Source organism: Carettochelys insculpta, chromosome 20 (genome assembly GCF_033958435.1).
Source record: "Carettochelys insculpta isolate YL-2023 chromosome 20, ASM3395843v1, whole genome shotgun sequence".
NCBI lineage: Eukaryota > Metazoa > Chordata > Testudines > Carettochelyidae > Carettochelys > Carettochelys insculpta.
This window is the reverse complement of record NC_134156.1, coordinates 7,814,788-7,834,192: the sequence shown is the minus strand read 5'-3', so window position 1 is coordinate 7,834,192 and position 19,405 is coordinate 7,814,788. Positions and strand designations below refer to the sequence as shown.

Genomic DNA, 19,405 nt, shown 5'->3' with positions numbered 1-19,405 from the left:
TTGAAGAGCTTATGAAGTCAACAAGAATGGAGCACCCAGGAAACCAGCAGGGAGGATTGAGTTTATAAGTAAAGATGATGGATGGTGGGTGGCGTAACTGAGGGTGCAGATGGACGCACCCCATGGAGGAGCTAAGATGAAAGGGTGGCTTCTTTCAGAATAAAGGGCTCACAGCCCAATTGTCTGAGAAACACTGGAGGACACCTCAGTAAGATGTGACAGTAACTGGTCCTGGCCATCTCAGCTCTCGGATGCTGTTGTGGTTTTGTTCTACATTAATCTCTATACTTCACTGCAAGATCTTTTACTTGTTTTTCCCTACAAACGTATCTAAGTGTTGCATTAAACGGATCGGCACTCTGGAGGGATGCAGGCAAGGTGGGCAGCGCTCCTCTGTGGAATCGGCCTGCCTGGGCATTCTGTGAGTGCCAGCTGGAACCAGGGCTGGGCAAACCAGGCTTGGAGTGTGCTAAGGGCTAGTCTGTAAAGAATGGGGCTGGCACAGGCCTGGCAGGGAGGGCTGTGTTGCCCATGGCTGGGGGTTGGAAGACTAAACCAGCCTATGATTGCTATGAAATGGCAGAGGGATGATGGCAGAGCAGGAAAGGTGGTGATATGCAGGGGAAGAGAACTGTTCCCGGGTCATAAGAACTTGGTTCCGAAATCACAAGAACTTCATCTCCCTCACTCTTTTGTTGTCATACAACATACAGCCACGGACGCGGCCCCGGTTCAGCAGACGAGCCATTCGCTGGCTGGTTTGTGACTAATGTGAAATGAGCGGTGAAGGTCTTGGGCCATTTCTCAGTGTGAACCTCACCACACCCACCACCACACTTGGCACCTTTGTGGAGAGCCTCCAGAGACATAAGAAACTGTAAATGGAGACAACTTCCTTCTCAGGCTGAGCAGGTGATTCCTGATGGTCATGACTGAGGCACCAAAGCATGGAAAGTTTGCACTGGTTCAGCCCATGCTCTGCCTGTCCTTGGTGTTGTGGGCGCCCCAAGAGATCATACACACAGGAGCCCTTACGGACATCCCTGCTACCAGCCTGTTGAACACAGAAGGTGCTTCAACACCATGAAACCCACAGAGAGAGCAATGGACGTAATGAAAAGCCAGGCCTAGTACCGAAGGATGGACAGCGGAAGTCATGGAAGACCATCTGCTGTAGGGCCGTGAGATGAATATAATAAAAATTCACATGAAAAAGGGGTTTTGTTTTTTTTCTTGTTTTGTTTTTTAAAGTAATTGCTGCCTGGCTGAATGTGTCTGACAATTTTCCATCTATTCATTTTTGCATTTTTTTTTTTTAAAACGTAAATTAGAAAAATCTCCCATCTTCCTTGTAAAAAAAGCCGGCTACACCGGCAAAGCCAGGGGGCTGAGCCCCTCATGCCGTCTGGGATGACACATTGTAGGACGCTTTCTTCAGGGTCTCCAGAAAGAACTGCTCGTCTTCCAAGAAGTCCCGGTCCTGTGGAGAGAGAAGGGAACGGCCATCACTGGTTGTGGTTGGAATGCCTCATGTTGGAGTACAGATGCTCACGTGCCTGTCAGCTGATCGTTGTCTTGGGAATGGACTTACAAGTCAAGTATCCATGAAGCAATCAAAGCCTAGACCTTGAGAGGCGAGCAAACCAGCAAGAACAGTTACTTACTTTATGGTAATTGTGGTTGCCCACCATGTCTTTGTGGAGCTCAGTTAGGGCCTGCATGAGACACATGTGCCCCTTGAACGGGAGCTATGCAGACAACGTGAATAGCCTCTCTTTCCTAGAAACGAATATCAGGATTCCCAAAGGAGAACCCCAAAGATGCAGGGATATTGGAGGAAGAATGGGCAAGTGAGTGGAGGATCTGGAGAGGATGGGAACCTCAAAGAGCCAGAAGAACTGGGATTAACTGCCTTACTGTATCTCCTTCCATCTGAGGACCTTAGAGCCCTGAGTCTGGAGAAGTACACATGTCCCACACCCGTGGTGACAGACCAGTAAGGTCACTGCCTGTGCGAGGAACCCATGTGGGACAAGCCAAGTAGCAGCTTTGAAGATCTGGCTGTCCAATAATTTGTGACCGTCGTTGCTTCTGTTCTTCATCTGTATCTGCTTTAAGCGTATCAGGGACCCACCCGCACGCCTGGTCTCTGAAACGTTCCTTTTACAGCACGGCGCAGAACAAATCGCTTTACTGCCCAGCAATAACTGGTGCTGAGCCCTCGGTTTCTCTTTTCCTGGGACAGCCGGCAGCGTTTTAAAGCCAAAATCTTTTCAGCATAGCTCAGCAGCAGACCGACCGGGGTCCAAATCCGACCAGATACAGGTTGCACATCTCAGAAAGGGAATTCTCTCCTCCAGCAACATCTGCCATCAGGCAGGACCACGGATATTACTGCATCAGACATTCCCAGTTGGGAGATTGCCAGGAACAGGGCACGGCAGGCCAGGGCTTGTGCCCCTGAGGTCGGCTCCCTGGCTGGGGCTTGTGCTGGCCTCCAAGGGGCAGAGGAGCCAAGGGCCAGCTGCCGGTAAGGAGGCCACTAAGGCTGGGGACCTCCCTTTGTCCAGCAAATTCCCTTGTTCGGGCCGGATCAGGACCCGAGGGCGCCAGACGAGGAAGATGCAACCCGTACCACGGAATCTCATCTTACCCGCTCAGCCGTGTGCTTCAGCAGCACCAGTCTGGCATACAGCTCGGCAGATCCTGCCCCGGCCGTACCCTGGGTGCCTCTTGTACCGCCAGTGTTGTGCTGAGGTAAGTTGATAACAGGAGGGGGCAAATCTGTAATGGAAGAAGCAATAGCCCAAGAACATACACGTGGTTACAGCCACATAGGACACACATCTGAGCGACACAGAGACCCTCAGCGGGATGGAGGAAGTTGGACCCTCTACGCTTCCCCAGTATTTTTGCCGTCCCTGTGTTTTCATGCTCTAGTCCAGCGTGAAGTGTCTCTTCCCAGCCTGGGACGAGAAAATTGTGGAGATTCTTTCTAAGGATTGCACGCTATGTCCACAGCCTCTTTAATGCAAGGATCCTAAAGCACATTTAATTAACCCTCCAGCGTGGCTTGCAGGCTAGGTAACTTTTAGTCCCATTTTACAGAAGGGGAAAATAAGGGACACATGTTAACCAATTTTCCCTGTGCAAAGCAGCAAATCGGTGGCACACAGGAGTCCTGACTCCAAGCCCTGGCTCCGACAACGAGCCCAGGTCCCTCTTGTGAAGAGGTGACTTCAGAATTTGACTTGCAGTTCTTTACACAGGGCTGAACCACAGAGATGCTCCACGCACCCTATGAAACAAAGCTGCAGGGCTACTGCCCAGTCCACACTGACAAATTAGATGGACCCGGGGATGTTACTCAGGGTTGCAAAAAATGTTATGCACCAAGTACTGCCATTAGATGGACCAAGCCCGGGTTTAGACTCGGCTAGGCTGACAGAACATTCTTTTGACTTAGCTTCCCACTCTTGGAGGGATGGATTACCTAGGCTGATGAAACACATATTCCTTCCCTCTATGTAGGAAGTGGCTATGCTGCATTGGCACAGCTGCAGTGCAGTAAACGATATCACAGGAGCAGCTGTCGTGTAGACAGGCCTTTCTTCTCATTTCCTCACTCACAGGACCATGGGGCTGGAGGGAGCATTTTGGGTCAGTGAATCCTTTCACCTGCAATGTGCCAAGCTCCACCTTAAAACCAGCGCGGTCTCTTTCCTCTGCTGCTCCTGTTCCCCTGCGCCTCCCCGCCGATGGCTAGATGCCGCCTGCTAAATCTCCAGCCTAATTTTCTTCATGGCCGGTTTATTCTCACTGATTCTTGGGCCTACGTTATCCTTTAGGTTAGGCAACACTTCTTCCTCCGTGAGCGCCCCTCCTGCCCCACCCCAGGTGATGCATCTATACAGAGCAACCACTCAAGAGCTTTTCTGCTAGCAGGCGTGGAGGAGATGCTCACAGTGTGTGACGGAGGGCACGCTCGGGGCCGATGCCTGGAGCTGGGCCAGGAACTGCAACCGGCTGCTTGGAATCTCCTCTCGCAGCAGTTCAAGCTGTCGCCTCTGACGAGCCAGGTTCTGGCGCTCCTAGCCCACCCGGGGGAGAGAGAGAGAGAAAGGCTGATGGATGAGGCCGGGCACCGTGCGGCACGCAGGAGATGACGTGAGGGGAAATGGGATGAGATTACCTGGTGCAGGCGCTGCTCCTGCTCCTTCAGCCGTTCCAGCTGCTGCTGCACGGTACGCAGCCTCGTCTGGTGTTCGGCCTCCACCTTCTTCGCCTCCAGCAGGGCTCTCTCCCCCTCCTCGTACTTCTGCGAAGACAGCTGGGGGACGCGGCCGCCCAGAGCGTGACGGGGTGGTGTGAGGGTGCCCAGCAGGGTGGAGAGAGGGCTGTGGAAGGGCCGATGGAAACCCCCACTACACGTATGCCTTCCTGTCGCTCCCTCCCTGGGCCTACCCGCCACGCTAGTACAGCAGGAGCAGCAGCAGGGCAAGCTTCTCCTAGGCCACCCCACTGGTGGGTCTCAAGGACCTGGGGAACCTCTCGGGGATCGAGTGGGGCGCACCATCTCCACGGCTCCTCTGCCAAGGCTGGTTCCACTCTGAACTGGAGCGAGACCAAGTTCCAGTCACACAGGCCACCCAAGAGCCATCGACAGGAATGGCTCCTGGTTGCCAGGGATCTGGCCTGGATTTGAATCCGTGTCAGAGAGGGAAGGTTCTAGATCCCCTCTCCCAGCCCCTGAGCCATCCAAGAGCTCTTCTCCCCGTCTCCCTCCATGCATGGGACACACAGACCCTTGTATTGCGGAGCAGGTCTCTGAATCCCCCTTTTGTTTGAAAGTGCCAAACAATGACTGGCCATTTAAAGTCCTGTCGCTCCTGGGTATGTTAATAATTCCTCAGACTTCAAAAGCTCTTCAGCCAATGGCCTCCCCCTGTTTTACCAAGGGAGGGAGATACCACCATCCTCCTACCACAGACAGAGAGATAAGCGACATGCACAGGGTCACCTGCTGGAAGTCAGTGGCAGAGCTGGGAACTGAAGTCCCATTCTCAAGTTCCTACCTCACTACCACCTCCACTTCCTGCATGCCCTTCCCTGGGTTCTCCTGGGGAGGTGCCGACAGAACGGGGTTCGGAGAGGAGGGAGCGTCACCCTTCATACCTTGCTCATGCTGTCAATCTCCTCCGCCCTCTGTTTGACGTGCAAAGCGGCAGCATTGACCCTTTCCTTCTCCAGTCTCAGCTCCTGCCTCTCGCGCTCCAGAGATTCCCTTTCCCTAACCAGCTGCTCCTCCTTGGCCCTCAGCTCACTGGCCTTGATTTTCAGCTCGGCTTGTTCCTAGGACAAGAGCAGCAGGAGTGGCCGCATCTCCCCTCCTCCCCTGAGCGAACCCCAAGAGCTCCGCGAGATCTGTGGTAGGACAGCCGCGTCCCCTCCAAATACCGGGCCTGCTGGAAGAGTCGCCCCTGCTGCACGTTTAGGAGCGCGGGTTTTGCTTTGCAGGGGAAGGTCCCCAAGCGCTAGGGAGGGGGCGGTTTCCCTCACCCGACCCAGACAGAGCAGCTGGCTCAGGAATGTGGCTCAGTCAGAGGGAGGCTTGGCAGGTTCCAGGCACCTTCGTTATTCAGGGCTCCACGTCCCCCCTCTGCCCTCGTAGATTCCTCCCCAAGGCAGAACACATGCCGCAGGCGTGTGCTGTTTTCACCCTGCAGCCAGGGGACTGCCCTGCTGCTCCACCGGCCAGAGGAGCTGGGGTGCAGGGTAAGACACGCCGAGCCCCTTGATGGCGAGAACGTGCACTGCCATGGTCATTTGTCAGCAGTAATCACAGGAGTGCTGAAGGATTAGCCACCGCCCCAGTGATTTACAAAATACACCGAAAATCACAGTCATAGGGCTGGAAGGGACCTCAGGAGGTCATCTAATGCAGCCCCCTGCTTCAAGGAGGATCAACCCCCACTAAGTCATCCCAGCCAGGACCTTGTCAAGCCGGAACTTAAAAACCTCAAGGGATGGAGAATCCACCCCTCTCTGGGCAACTCATTCCAATGGTTCACCACCCACCTGGTGAAGAAGTTTTTCCTAATATCTAACCTACACCTCTCCCTCTTCAACTTCTGACCATTACTCCTTGTTCTGCCATCTGACACCACTGAGAACAGTTTCTCACCCTCCTTTTTAGAGCTCCCCTTCAGGAAGTTGAAGGCTGCTGTTAAATCACCTCTAAGTCTTCTCTTCTGTGAACTAAACAAGCCCAAATCCCTCAGCCTCTCCTCATAGGTCTTGTGCTCCAGACCCTTAATCGTTCTTGTTGCCCTTCGCTGAACCTGCTCCAGCAAATCCACATCCTTTTTGTACCAGGGGGCCCAAAACTGGACACAATATTCCAGATGCGGCCTCACCAGTGCCAAGTAGAGGGGAACAACCACTTCTCTAGATCTGCTCATAATGCTCCTCCTAATGCACCCTGATATGCCATTAGCCTTCTTGGCTACAAGGGCCCACTGTTCACTCATATCCAGCCTTTCATCCACCATAACCCCTAGGTCCCTTTCCATCGTACTGCTGCTGAGCCAGTCGGTCTCAGGTTTGTAACAATGCTTGGGATCCTTCCATCCCAAGTGCAGGACTCTGCACTTCTCCTTGTTGAACTGCAGCAGATTGCTTTTGGCCCAGTCCTCCAATTTATACAGGTCCCTTTGGATCCTATTTCTACCCTCCAACAAATCCACCTCTCCCCCTAAGAGCCAAATCAGATGGGCTCTTACACTGTCACCATCTATATTCTGGACAGAGAGAGATTCTCACAGTGATGCTTCAAGAGGGCAGACTAGGGACCGCACCGACAGGGGAAATGGTGATACAGGAAGGTTACTTTACATGTTACCATGTGGAATCCCTGAGCGGCTGGGGAGGAAACATTCCAGCAAGGCTCTGTCACTCTGCCCGGCTGCTCTCGCGCAGCAGCTGGATGCCATCCCAAAGGACTGAAGCGGGAACGAGCTTCGGCGGTACCTTGGCCAGGGTCACGATGGCGCCTTCCCTCTGGGAGTCCATCTGCAGGGCGCGGTCAACATCGCGCTCCATCCGCTCTTTGCTCAGCTTCTGCTGGGTGTGGAACTCCGACCACTCCATGGCGAGCTTTCGCCGCTCCTCGGCGCACTTCTGCATGACCGACTTCTGCTCCTCCAGCAAGATGCTCTGCGGGCGGCGGGGCGAAAGGGACACGGGAGACAGGTTGAGTCAGGTCCTCCAAACCAGAGATGTCGGGAAGATCGGACTGAGGTCTTAGAACGGGGGTGGCCAAACCGCGGCTCTGTGCTCAACGAAACGCAGCCCCTGCTCAGAACCACCTGCCCGGACTGCCCACACCTCAGCGCCTGGAGCGAGAAGCGCCCGGCTGTGGCAGCACCGGTGAGACCCAGGCATTGGGTTAGAGAGTGAGGGAAGCTGGGGGTGCCTGGCTCTGGAAGAGGGGTGGGGGATTGAGGTAGAGCAGGGAGGCTTTGGGTGCCTGGCTCTGGGGAAGGGGGGGTTGCACTGGGTTAGAGCAGGGGAGTGGGGAGCGCCTGGCTCTGGGGGAGAGCACTGAGCCACGTATTACAGATTTATTTTTATGTTTAGATATCTAAAAATAAATCCGTAAGACGTGGCTCTTTGCACTCTACCCACAGCTATTCTGGCACTTAGTCTCTGTTTGGCCACCCGGCCTTAGAGAGGACCCTGCCACTGGGAGGAGTGGAGCAGGGGCTCCTTACGCTGCTCTGCAGACCGAAAAGGATTCCTGCTGTTAAGACTCCTGCTGTACCACTCACGGGCGGCTGGGAACTGGGTATCACTCCCATCACAGGCCCCCCGCCAGCCGAACCCACAGCATGAGACCGAAGTAGAGGCGGTAACAGTAGATGACGTGGGGGAAGTCTATTAAACATGAAATGTTCCGGCTTCAGGAGCGTGCGTGCCAGGCCCAAGAGGGACAGGAGTTGTCCGACAGGCTCCTGCGCTGGCTGGTGGACCAGGAGGCAAGACATTGCCCAGTGAAGCTCATGGCACCATGATGCTGCTGTTGCTTAATCACCAAGTGGAACTGTTTCCCACCCCCAAACCTTCCACTGCTACCAGCTTATTATCCCTGAGCTGCCAAAGCCTGCGGGGGCTTATTTCCCTCCTGCCCCAGTCCTCTGCCAGCAATAGGGGTTTTTCTCCTGGATTGGTGCCACCTGAATTAATACTACCACCCAATGGGAACACCACCTCCTTGAGACCACCACGTACGTTAAGCACCCTGGGAACATCTGACCTTTGCCCGCTCCAGCTCTTCCCTCTCCATGGTCAGCTGCTGGGTCATCACCCTCCGCTGTTCCTCCATGGAGCGCTGCAGAGATTCCACTTTGGACTGTTCTGCTGTCACCCTCCAGCGTTCCTAGGGCATGGAAATGCCTGGCTATGGGGAAAGCCAGGCCTGGGGTACATCTTCCTACGGTACAATCATGCCTAAACTGGAGCAGATATTTTTCTACCACCTGCTCCATTTTATATGACTTTACTGCAGGGCCTGAGCCTTGGAGGTTCAGGCGCTGGCCTGATTTCCACCCCCACCAGGCAAGAAAATGGTTTTCCACCCGGCCTCTCATCATGGCTGTTGCAGGTTGGAAAAGGGGATTTTCTACCAATAGCTCAGATCACCCGCCAGAGGGGGCACTGGCTTTTCACATGGAGGTCAACCACGCTCAGAGAAGCCCCTGCCTCAAATGACCCTCCGCTATGAATATTTAACGTACAAGATCTTGGCTCTTGGTTCGGCACTTGGGTTTCTGACCCTGGGTAGAAGTATGCATTACAGGTTGAACCTCTCTAATCTGGAACTCTATTGTCCGGTAACATCCATAATCCAGCACAATTTGAGTGAGCCAGATAAGCACTTATCATGGGTGTGGCCAAGTGTGCCACGGTCCCACAAAGTTTGTTTTCAGCCACCAGTCCTGGCTCACCATGTTCTGTGCTTTTATTGAGCTGCAATTTACCCCTACATGTCTTCTAAGAGCCCAGTGAGCACTGGAAGTGTTGGTAACGTGCTAGGCAATATGGACATCCCATGGTCCGGCAAATTCATCCGGCACCAGTCAGGTCCCAAGGATGCCGGACGAGAGAGGTGCAACCTGTAGCTGCAAAGTCTGCATGCAGAGCTAGGTCTCATCTGTGTCAGGAAAAGAATGGTCACAGGGAGGTGGCCGCCTCGGTCTGTATCTTCACCCAACAAAAAAGCTGTCCTGTAGCACTTTAAAGACCAACAAAAGAATTTATCAGCTGATGAGCTTTTGTGGGCGGGGGAAAAGGAAAAGAACAGGAGATGTGGAGTTGCAAGACAAGGTCAGCTCGGACAGCAGGTTAATGTTCCTGTCTTGGTGAGAGGCCTCCATAACTTTCAGGGGAGCTCCCAGGTTGGATACAGAACACGCAGACCCCTCCGTTAGAGCCATTACCAGAGGCTGAAGACACAGGCGGTCAGCCTTGCCTCACCTGCTCCAGGAGACGAGTTTGCTCGCTCAGCCTGGCCTCCATTTTAGCAATGACCTCCTGCAGCCGGCTCCGCTCCTCCTCCATGTCCCTCTGCTGCCGCGTCAGTCGGTCATGCAGCACTGAGGGGAGAAAAACCACCATGCAGCAAACCGCAGCCCTTCACAGGCTAGTCCCACAACCCAGCGCAGGCCACCGTCGTGTGTGTCTCGTACGAAGGTTGCAGGGCTGGACCGTCAGCTGGTTTAAATCAGCGTCACTCAATAGCATTATGCTGGTTTACACAACTGGGAACGGGGCTACCGACCCAGCTGGCTGGGATGGATCCTCCGTGGGGATTGCCGTCTGGCGACAGGACATTCCCAAGTATCAGAGGGGGTAGCCGTGTTAGTCTGTGGCACCTGAGAGACTAGCAGATTTTTTGGGGGAATAAGATTCCATGGCCAAAGCGGGTCCCAAAAAAATCTGTTAGGCTACAAGGACATTCCCAGGCAGCCGCTTGCAGCACGGAGGATCTCTGGTGCAGCTGTCTTGCTTGGGGCAGCCTTTGGCCTCAGAAAGGCAAATGCATAGCAGAGACAAGGTGGGAACGTCTGGCAGAGAGGATGGATGATCTTGAGATTAGGACACGGGACAGGGAGCTGCGTCCAGTTCTCTGCCACAGACTCCCTGCCTGCTTCTGGGCAAGTCATTTTACCTGTGGCTCAGCTCATTGGATGTAAAGTGGGACAGGCATTAGCTTGCTCCAGGGTGGTACAGTGCCTCGAAAAATGCAATCTGGTCTGTTACTAGGGCTCCCGGATGCTTCCATAATTTACATAATGTCTCCTCCTGCATTGTAAGCTCTTTGGAGCAGTAGCTTGTGAACATACAATGGAGGTCTGAGCGAGGCTGGGGCCCTGAGCTGCTACTGTATAAATAACCGGGACCACAAGTGCTAGGCAAAAGCAAACACAGGTACCCCGGAGCTGTTCGTCCCGCTGACGGGCTCCAATCTCGAGCTCCTGCGACGTGTTGTGGTGGGTGGCCTCCACCTTGCAGGAGAGGTCATTCAGGTTACTGGAAAACTTCTCCATCTGCTCAATGACACCATTCAGAGACCTGCATGAGGAAGAGATGGGGCCACCGTCATGTGGCAGCTGCACCCGTTCACATTGGCTTCCTGTTTTTATCGTTACCCTCACTGGCTCGGGGGCTAGAAGATTTACTTAGATTCTGAGCCCATCTCCAGGGCAAGGGGTGGCTTCTGCCGCAGGAAGCCTGGGCAATGAATCTGCACTGCTTTGTCTTGGAGCTTGAGCAGGTATGGTAGCTCTAGCCTGAACCTCTCCTGGTCAGTGAACCCCTTCCCTTCCGTGGCAGCACAGGGCAGCTGGTGCTTTTCCTCAGGGCAATGCAGAGGCCTTCGAACAAAGCTCCGTTATCGCCTGACAGAACTTGCGAGGTGATGAGGGCAATTTGCTCACCGAGCCAGCGTCTGGGATTCTCCCTTGCCCAGTACACCAGCTGTGCATTCCTCTGCAGACAGCCCTGTGCCCACGGCTTCCAGGCTGGAAGGGACAACTGTGATCCTCTAGGGCGGGCACATGTGACTTTTCTCCATCCGTCCCATGGACGGCTGCCAGGTTGATGGAGTTTACTGCAATGGACCATTCCAGCTCCGTGGCAGCTCTGGTTTTAAGGCTCTTCGAGCCCTGAAGGGAAGAAGTAACCTACTCTGCTGCTTGCTTTTCTCCCTCAGAACTGGAAGAGGAATCTGACCTCCAGCATTGTCTACCGGGAGGAAAATAAAACAGCTGAAGGGGCAAGGCCAGGAGACCAGGCTGGTGGCAGCGGGTACCTGGTATGGGAGGTAGCACTGGTTACTGCATCAATTTCCTGATCTTTCAGTCGTTTCAGCCTCTGCAGCTGCTCTGCGTGGTCCTTGAGCATCTCCTGGACGGACACCCTGTAGGAAGAGCCCAGGGAGGAGGAACCCGTTAATCGTACCTAGCTACTTACGTTTCCTGGAGCACGTGCCATAGCTGTGCTCAGACACACGACCCTCGCTGCTACAGCAAGAGCCCAGAGGAACACACAGCGAGAGCCGAGTGGGAGCAGCCAGCTGATCGTGGCCCCCTTGCTGCAGGCGGGACCGATGGTGGGAGGACCAGCTGTGGAGATAACCCACTCTTGTCCGGACCCAGGTGGCAGGAGGAGAATGACAGCTGGGCGTCCCAAAGGACTCTACACGGTAGACGTCCCTGTGCAGTGACAGCCCCACGGGTGCCTGCCTGGGCTGATGCGGCCAAGGCGGAGCTGGTGCCCGGGGTCTGCAGCCTGCGGGTGAGAGTAGCTCAGCCTCCTCACAGGCCGATGCAAATGCTCCTGGCTGGCGGCACAGCTCAGGAGAGTGGGAGAAACCTTTGCTAAACTTCCCACCAGGGCTGGGGCTGTTCTTCACACCGCTGAACTAGCCTGGCCTTCTCCTGGCACCACAATCCCAGCTGAGCCCACTGCTGTGTTTGCTCGGACACTGATTTCCATGGGTGCTGCCCCCTTCAAGAGCCAAATAATGTTGGACCCTGGACCCCCTTCAGCCAGGCTAGCCGTCCCCTCCTCCAGGCCTCCTCACCGCTGCAGCTCCCGCAGCCTCTCCACCTCCTGGGCCTTCTCCTGCTCCAGATCTGCCAGCCTGCGCTGCTGCTGGGCCAGGAGCTCCGACTTGGCCCGCTCAGCATTTTGGCAGTGGGACAGGTACTGCGCTGCCAGTTCCTCGTTTTCCTGCCGCAGTCTCGCCTCGCGCTGCCGGGAGGATTCCTCAATCACCTTCACACGGCTCCTGCCAGGGAGAGACCAGGAGCTGTTTGCATGGTGCCTGCTAGGATGGGGCTGGGCCGGCTGGTTAGGCTCTGAAATCTGATGCTTAGGGGCCAATTTGCAAACGCTGGATCCTAACTTAAGTGCCAGTTTTTGTGCTTGCTGCTCTTTAATAGCAAATAAATAATACCCAGCTCTTTGTGCTGCTGCCTATGCAGCGGATAGCACTTTTCACTGCTCGGTCTCCAGGCACTTCCCAAAGGCGACCAAATCCCCTTTTACAGAATGGGAAACTGAGGCACAGAGTCATGCTGAAAGTCACGCACCATGTTAGACCTGGGAGTAGTAGACCCTTAGGCCCAGTCCCCTACCCCAATTATAAGCTGGACCAAGTACTCCCAGCACTACACACCAGGGTGATGGTCCATGTCTCTGGTGCACATGTGTGAGGGTGGAGACCAGCAGTACCTGTGGGCGTCTTCAAAGAGCTCCAAATCTTCCTGATGACGCTGCTGCAGGCGCTCCAGAAGCAGTTTCTGCTGATTCCGCTCCAGCTCCAGCTTCTGCACCTGATGGAGAAAGTCACCAGGACGGGCTACAGAAAAAAGCATCGCGGCTGGGGGGATGCCCTGGAGCCAAGTCACCACTTCTACAGCATCAGGATCCATTTTGCACACAGCAGGCTTTGCAAGCTTAGCACGTGAAAAGGCACAATCTGCTGCCCGTCATCGTCGAGTTAAAATAGGGGGAATCGATATTGTACGTGGATTCTACTTACAACAGTAACTGAAACATGCTGTAGTTCTCGAGGCCATCCAAATAGCTCCTCCCGGAGACCCTCCCATTCACAAGCATCCTGGCAACACCTGACCTTGGAGGACATGGTCTGATTTCTGGAGCATGCAAAGACAACGCCACGCTAGCGAGGTGCTAAGGGGCCATTACTTGTTCAATCGGAAGTGTACCAGCAGAGGAGTTGTAAAGTGTTTACAGTTCACCTGAAGGACAGCTGGCAGCTCCTGTATGCAACAGAACTGCCTGAGCCCACAGCCCAGCAAGGACTCCTCCCGTGAAAAGGGTCAGGATATAGGAAAGGTGTTGGGGGAAAGAAAGGCCTCCGGCTATCTCTCTTTCTGCATCTCATAGCAGCAAGATTTCACTGTCACTGTTTCACCAGGAGGGTGGTGAAGCACTGGAATGCGTTACCTAGAGAGGTGGCGTATTCGCCATCCCTAGAGGTTTTTAAGTCCCAGCTTGACGAGTCCTGGCTGGGATGACTTAGATGGGGTTGGTCTTGCTCTGGGCAGGGGGCTGGGCTTAATGACCTCCTGAGGTCTCTTCCAGCCCTAGCAGTCTATGATTCTATAAAGATTGCTTGAAAGACAAAGAATCATCACTGAAGTAGGAGAAGGGGAAGAATTCAGTCGGATTGTGCTGCTGGAAGTTTTGAGGGAAATTAATCCTGCTTTTAAACCACAGTTAATTTGGTTACATTTAGGTGAGGATGTTTCTTGCATGTATCTTTTATTTCTTTTGTAGCCAATTCCGACTTCTCTGCCTTTACCACTTATAGTCACTTAAAAATCACCCTTTCCTGAGCTAATAAACGTGTTCTTTTACCTACAGCAGCATGTTTTGACTGAAGTGCTTTGTGAATCTCCACTCAGGATAAAGAAAGGCTGGTGCATATCTGGGGCAGGGTCCTGAGCAGTGCAGGATGCAAGGTTGGGGCATTTGCCCTGTATGTAGTTTGTGAGTGACGGGGGATGCATTCATGCTAATGGCTGTGTGTGAGCAGAGCCTGGAGAGGTGATTTATCACTAGCAAAGCAGCATAAAAGGCACCCTGGCCTGGAAAGCTAAAGAGACACAGCAGATCCACACTCCAGGTGTACTCGGAGGCAGGTCAGCTGCTCCCTTCAGAACAAAGCAATGCACCTGGAGGATGTCAGCATTCACCCTTGGTGCAGGGACAGCTCACTGGGTGGCAGCCAGCAGAAGACAGGAGTGTCCTGTGTCCCCTCCCTGCAGCCCTCGGCAGCCTGTACCATCTCTGTCACCTGCCCGGTTCCTTCCTCTGGGCAGGGATGAACCATGTCTCTGGCACCCCTACTCCTGCTGCCCTTTGGGCCCAGGTATTTCCTTCCTAATGTACTATCACAGCCCAGTACCACCACTCCTAGCTTGGCACCAATGGAAAGACCTGAGCAAATACCGAGAGAACACACTTGCCCCAACCTCAGCCCAGCAGCCTGGATGCCTCACCTGGCTCTCCAGCTCAGCGAGTCGAGTCTGGGCACTCAGCAGCTCCACCTGGTGTCCAGCCACAGCCTCCTTCAGCTGTGCCTGCAAAGTCACCAGCCTCTTCTCATTCTCGCTAGCATTCAGCAAGCTCAGCGCCAGGGGCTCGGCCTGCAGGAGCTGCCAGAGGAGAGCACCGGGAGGGGCGGAAGAGGAGACAAAACCAAGCCCTTTTAGAATGAAGAGCGGTAGAAGCAGCCTGTCAACCCAACAGGATGCAGGGCCCTGGACGTGCCATGCTCTGTCCTCACCTGCTGCTGCAGGAGAACCTGTGGGAGAGGAGCCTCAGGCACAGCCACCTGCGGAGAAACAAGGAAAAGCTCATCCACCTTCTCCTCTTCAAGGCCTGCATGCCGCGCGGGAAATCTTAGTGCTATTTAGCCTGGGAGCCTCCCTTCGGTGCCTGCCATTAACTGGTCCTCCCCTCTTCTAGGCTTGCCAATCCTCCAAGCCTACCCCCCTGCAAATCACCATCCTCTCGCCCAGAAAAGGACATCTTTATGAAACCTCCAAAGGGTCCAACCCCAGGAGGCGGCATGGACAGGACAGGAGACATTCAACCTGCACCAGGCAAGACAGCGTAATAGGCTCAGAGGTTAGCTCAGGATTATTGCTGGAGATGGGTTCAGGAGATGGGATTAATTGTTTTTAAATTAGAAAACACAAATATGCCCCACAATGGAGGGCACAAAAGGATGCAGGAAGTCTAGCTTTAGCCTCTCAGTGAGCTAGGTAAGGATTGCTGGACACACACTTCTAAAAGCTTTGATAATTCCCCCCTTAAATTGCTAAAAAAAAATAAATAAAACTTTCTTCTTTCACCTCAAAAGTAATGGAACTGGGCAATGTAAAACCTAACAACGAGTTAGAAGCCAAGTGACTTTTATTAACTAATACACTCAGGCATGTGTTAGCGAGCACTTCCAGTCAAGGACCTCAAAGCATTTTGCAAACAGTAATTAAAACTAGGGACCTTAATGATTAACTGCTAAGCTTCGTGCCAAACAGATGAGGCTTACTGGTTATGGTTAACCACGAGGGTCTGGAGCAATCCCCTGCCTGGCATGGGCAGGAGGCTGTTCCAGCCCCATGAGTCTGCTGCAGAGGAAGGGCACGTCAGCCCGGTTGGAGCAGCCCCCATCTGTGGTGGCCCGGGGGGCTTTTGCTGGGGAGGCTGCTCCTGCCCAGCCAGGCTGGAGTGGCCTCCCTGCTGTGGGCAGGGGGTTGCTCCAGCTAGGTCAGAGCATCCGCATCTGTGGCCACCATGTGGGGGCTACTCCAGCCCAGCTGGCGTGCCCCTGCCCATGGTGTGCCTGGGGCTCAGGGAACCGGGGCTGCTCCTGCCTGGCTTGAGTGCCCCACCCATGATGCTCCTAGGCTGGTCAGCTGCTGATGGGGGCTGCTGTGGCTGTGCTGGAGCAAACCCCACCCATGGTGGTGCCATGGGCAGATACAGTCAAACCCGGCCGGAGCAGCCCCTGTCCATGGCAGGGGGGTGGGCTGGAGCCGTGTCCTCATTAAATGGTTAACAAGTTAAACCTGGCATTTAATCCGCAAACTCATTAAACGGGCTTTTAAAGCCCAATTAAAACCCCACAGGATTCCTGGAAAGGAAGGAGGGGTGTGGTATTTCACCCCCTCTCCTGCCGAAGAACCTGAGGTGACTTGCCTGAGGTCACAGCACATGGCCAATCAGCGAGACAGCCGGGAGCTGAACGCAGCCTCCCGGATTCTCACTTCCACTCCTGAGTTTTAGCCACCGAAAAATGAACAGGAGAACTTTATCCCCAATGCACCATGACTGGTGTTGTAACATCTCACACCCACCTGAGTTAGTGTGGAAGGCCCCAGACCCTCTGGATGTCCTTGGAGAGAAGCTGCAGATGGGGAAATTCAACACATTTAATACTCAGACATGGCAGTGGACTGAGGCATTTTCAGCATCAAGAGCCGTGAGAAAAGGAGCATTGGAAGCAGACTGGAAATAAAGGAAACTCTCCTACATCTAACCATAGATGTGCTGCTTCAGCCCGGCAAGGACGTGCTAGTGTCATAAGGGCTCCAGCCACTGAGGCAGTGGGACTGCGTACTCCAGAACGCATGGTCAGAGCGGAGCCAAGAGGAGCTGGAAGGTCCTTGGGACACTAAAGGAAGATGCATCTTTAGTGAAACTCCTGGAGCACACAAGTGCCTCCTCGAATGCTTTAGGCACATTCCCTCCTTTCCCTGCTCTGCTACGTCCCTGCCCACAGAGCATCCAGAAATGTATTATTCCAAGGAGCTGACTGGGTAGATTTCTACTCCAGGTCTATGGATTGACACACCGTGAGTGCCAGAGACATGCCATTGGCCTGATTTTCATCCACAACCCCACAAAAGTCACTGGGACCCCCCCAGCATTCTGCACCTCTTGGAAATACTACTTGCTTCCAGAGACTCAGGCAGGCAGTGCAGGTCCTAGCAGAGTCAGCAAGCTCTTCTCTTCCAGCTCAAGGGCTGCAATTCCTGCCTGCTCTCCCCCCAGTCTCTCCTGCTCGGTCAGCCTCATCGTGGTGCTCACCCTTCAGAGGGGGCAGATTACTGACCTCATGCGAGACTGAGTCAGCTGGAGAAAGAGGACATCCCCACCCTCCATGATGCAACCCAGTGCATTATCACCATGATGTGCCAGCCCACCCCCAGCACTGAAAGGGGGCCAGCTCCTGCCACCGTCTGGCACTTACAGCCTGCACTACTGCTCTTAAGTCATGCAACTGACCACTTGCATTTGCTTTAAACCCACCACGTTGCGTGCAACCTTCCAGGCTCCAACCCAGCATCACCGGCCACCTAAATGGGACATACCGCCCGCCCACATTGGCTTCATTGTCATCCGTTTGACACGTGACTGAGGCCTCTGTCTGCTACTTCCGGACTGCATAACATCCAGCCTCTTTTAATACAGCAGAGCCTCATAATTACAAACACCAGAATCACGAGCTGACCGGTCAACCACGCCCCTCATTTGGAACGGGAAGTACATAACTGGGGGAGCAGCAGAGATTAAAAAAAGCAAATACCAAAGAGTACCATGTTAAACGTGAACTACTGCAAAAATAAAGGGAAAGGTAAAAGACAGGGAAACGCTTGGTCTTGAATCATAGAAATTAGGACGGTAAAAGCATTTCTCTTCCGCATCCTGAAGTTTCAAAGAGGTGTTAAGACAATGCACAGCTGGAAACTTTTGGAAGAACTATGATGCTTTGTTCAGAGGTAGGAATATTTCCAAGTTTCGAACACCGTCCATCTCGGAGGTGTTTGAAACTCTGAGGTTCTACTACTACTGTCTATTCCGGGGTGCCCCAAGTGGGGGGTTGCACGGCATTTTGTAATGGGGGTGCAATGTGATTGGCTTCCCCTCCCCCGGCCTGCAGCTTCCACTACATCACCAGCCCTCTGCCTCCTCACACAAGGCCTCTGCCACTGCGTCACCAAGGGACCGCCCCCCCGGGCTGCTGGGCCAATCGGGGAGAGGGGCGGGTGAACCTCCGGCACCTGCCCCACTACCCGTGAGGTGGCTGAATCCCGGCAGCAGGGGCCAGGCAGGTGTCCTGGCATTCAGGCTCCCCCTGTGGCACCACAGCTGGCCTGGCCCTGCAGCACTTCTCCGCTCCCCCAGGAGAAACTGGCGTTTGCCCAGCCAAGCAACCTGCCCACCCCACGCTAGGCAGAGGGAGGGGGACACAGAGGCCCTGAGACAAGAGGTGGGGGCAAATGGCAACTAGCCGGCTTGATGAGGTCCCTCCTGGGGTCCTCCTCCCGACCTGCCCTCCCACGTTGGGGCACCCCCTGGAGCCTCCCAGCACCCCCTTTTGGAGCACCCCTCGCCCGCATCCCTTCCTGTGGTCCTCCCACCGGTTGGGGGAGGGAAGCCAGCTACTTACAGGGCTGAAAGTGGGAGCGGGGGTGCAGCCCAAAAAGTTTGCTTACCCCTGGAGACAAGTTACATGTAAGAGCCACCGGGGGCCGTGTTCTGGACCAGCTGAGGTGGGAGTACTGTACTAGGGGGAAGCTGCAGCTGACGGCTGCCTGTGTTCTCCTCTCTTTGCACGGGACTGTGCGATAGGGGTGCAGGGCAGTGAGGATCTGTCCACACAGCAACCGTGCCAGCCGACTCGGGATCAGGCTCTGGGCCTGGTCCGTTGCAGGGTCCAACCTGAGACCCGATGTCAACACAGCGGCGATCCAGCTTCGCAGCCCCTGCCCCACGAGCCCAAGTCAGCTGGCAGAGGCCAGCCAGGGGTTTGTCTTTGCTGTGTAGACGCTCTCAGGGGCTAACCCCAAGATGCCAGGTGGCGAATGGATGAGGATGAATGTTTAGGGCGGTGGGGGTAATCCAGTGAGATGAAAGGACCGCGGAAGAGGATGATGAAGGGCAGAGGTGACAGGACTAATTTACTGCACGTGTGCCCAGGAAACCATGACCCTTTTTCAGCACGGGATGCGTGATGGGAAGAAGCTGTGCCAGATACCAACTAGCATCCACAGCCTGTGACTGGAAATGGCTCTGTCCACTTCCAGAGGAGGGGAAGCAGGGGGCAGCTGGCAAGCAGGGCAGGGGATGGCCATGACGCAGACATCTAAGAGGAGGAGATTTCATGACGCAGACAGATCTCTTGGAGGAAGAGAAATGGGGACAGAGGGATGAGACAGGGAATAAGAATGCAAATAGGTTTGGGTTTCTCGGATTTTGTAATGAAACCTTTTCGATGTACAACCTGAAGGCCTTGCTAAGC

The 19,405-nt window shown here is 54.4% G+C and overlaps 1 protein-coding gene across 4 annotated transcripts in view; it reads right to left on the bottom strand.

The window, feature by feature from the left end:
- Window positions 1-1,206: 1,206 nt before the first annotated feature.
- FBF1 (Fas binding factor 1) overlaps window positions 1,207-19,405 on the bottom strand; it is a 41,959-nt gene continuing 23,760 nt past the window's right edge. For all 4 annotated transcript variants that reach the window (XM_075014472.1, XM_075014473.1, XM_075014474.1 and 1 more), the window contains 15 exons: window positions 16,458-16,507; window positions 14,882-14,929; window positions 14,595-14,750; window positions 12,799-12,899; window positions 12,146-12,352; window positions 11,372-11,479; window positions 10,493-10,632; window positions 9,535-9,653; window positions 8,315-8,437; window positions 7,030-7,215; window positions 5,176-5,352; window positions 4,193-4,330; window positions 3,965-4,091; window positions 2,654-2,784; window positions 1,207-1,480 (listed from right to left, as the gene is read on the bottom strand). In XM_075014472.1, the coding sequence (XP_074870573.1) occupies window positions 1,397-1,480; window positions 2,654-2,784; window positions 3,965-4,091; window positions 4,193-4,330; window positions 5,176-5,352; window positions 7,030-7,215; window positions 8,315-8,437; window positions 9,535-9,653; window positions 10,493-10,632; window positions 11,372-11,479; window positions 12,146-12,352; window positions 12,799-12,899; window positions 14,595-14,750; window positions 14,882-14,929; window positions 16,458-16,507 (1,895 nt within the window). In that variant the 3' untranslated portion in view covers window positions 1,207-1,396. The remainder of the gene's footprint in view (window positions 1,481-2,653; window positions 2,785-3,964; window positions 4,092-4,192; window positions 4,331-5,175; window positions 5,353-7,029; window positions 7,216-8,314; window positions 8,438-9,534; window positions 9,654-10,492; window positions 10,633-11,371; window positions 11,480-12,145; window positions 12,353-12,798; window positions 12,900-14,594; window positions 14,751-14,881; window positions 14,930-16,457; window positions 16,508-19,405) is intronic.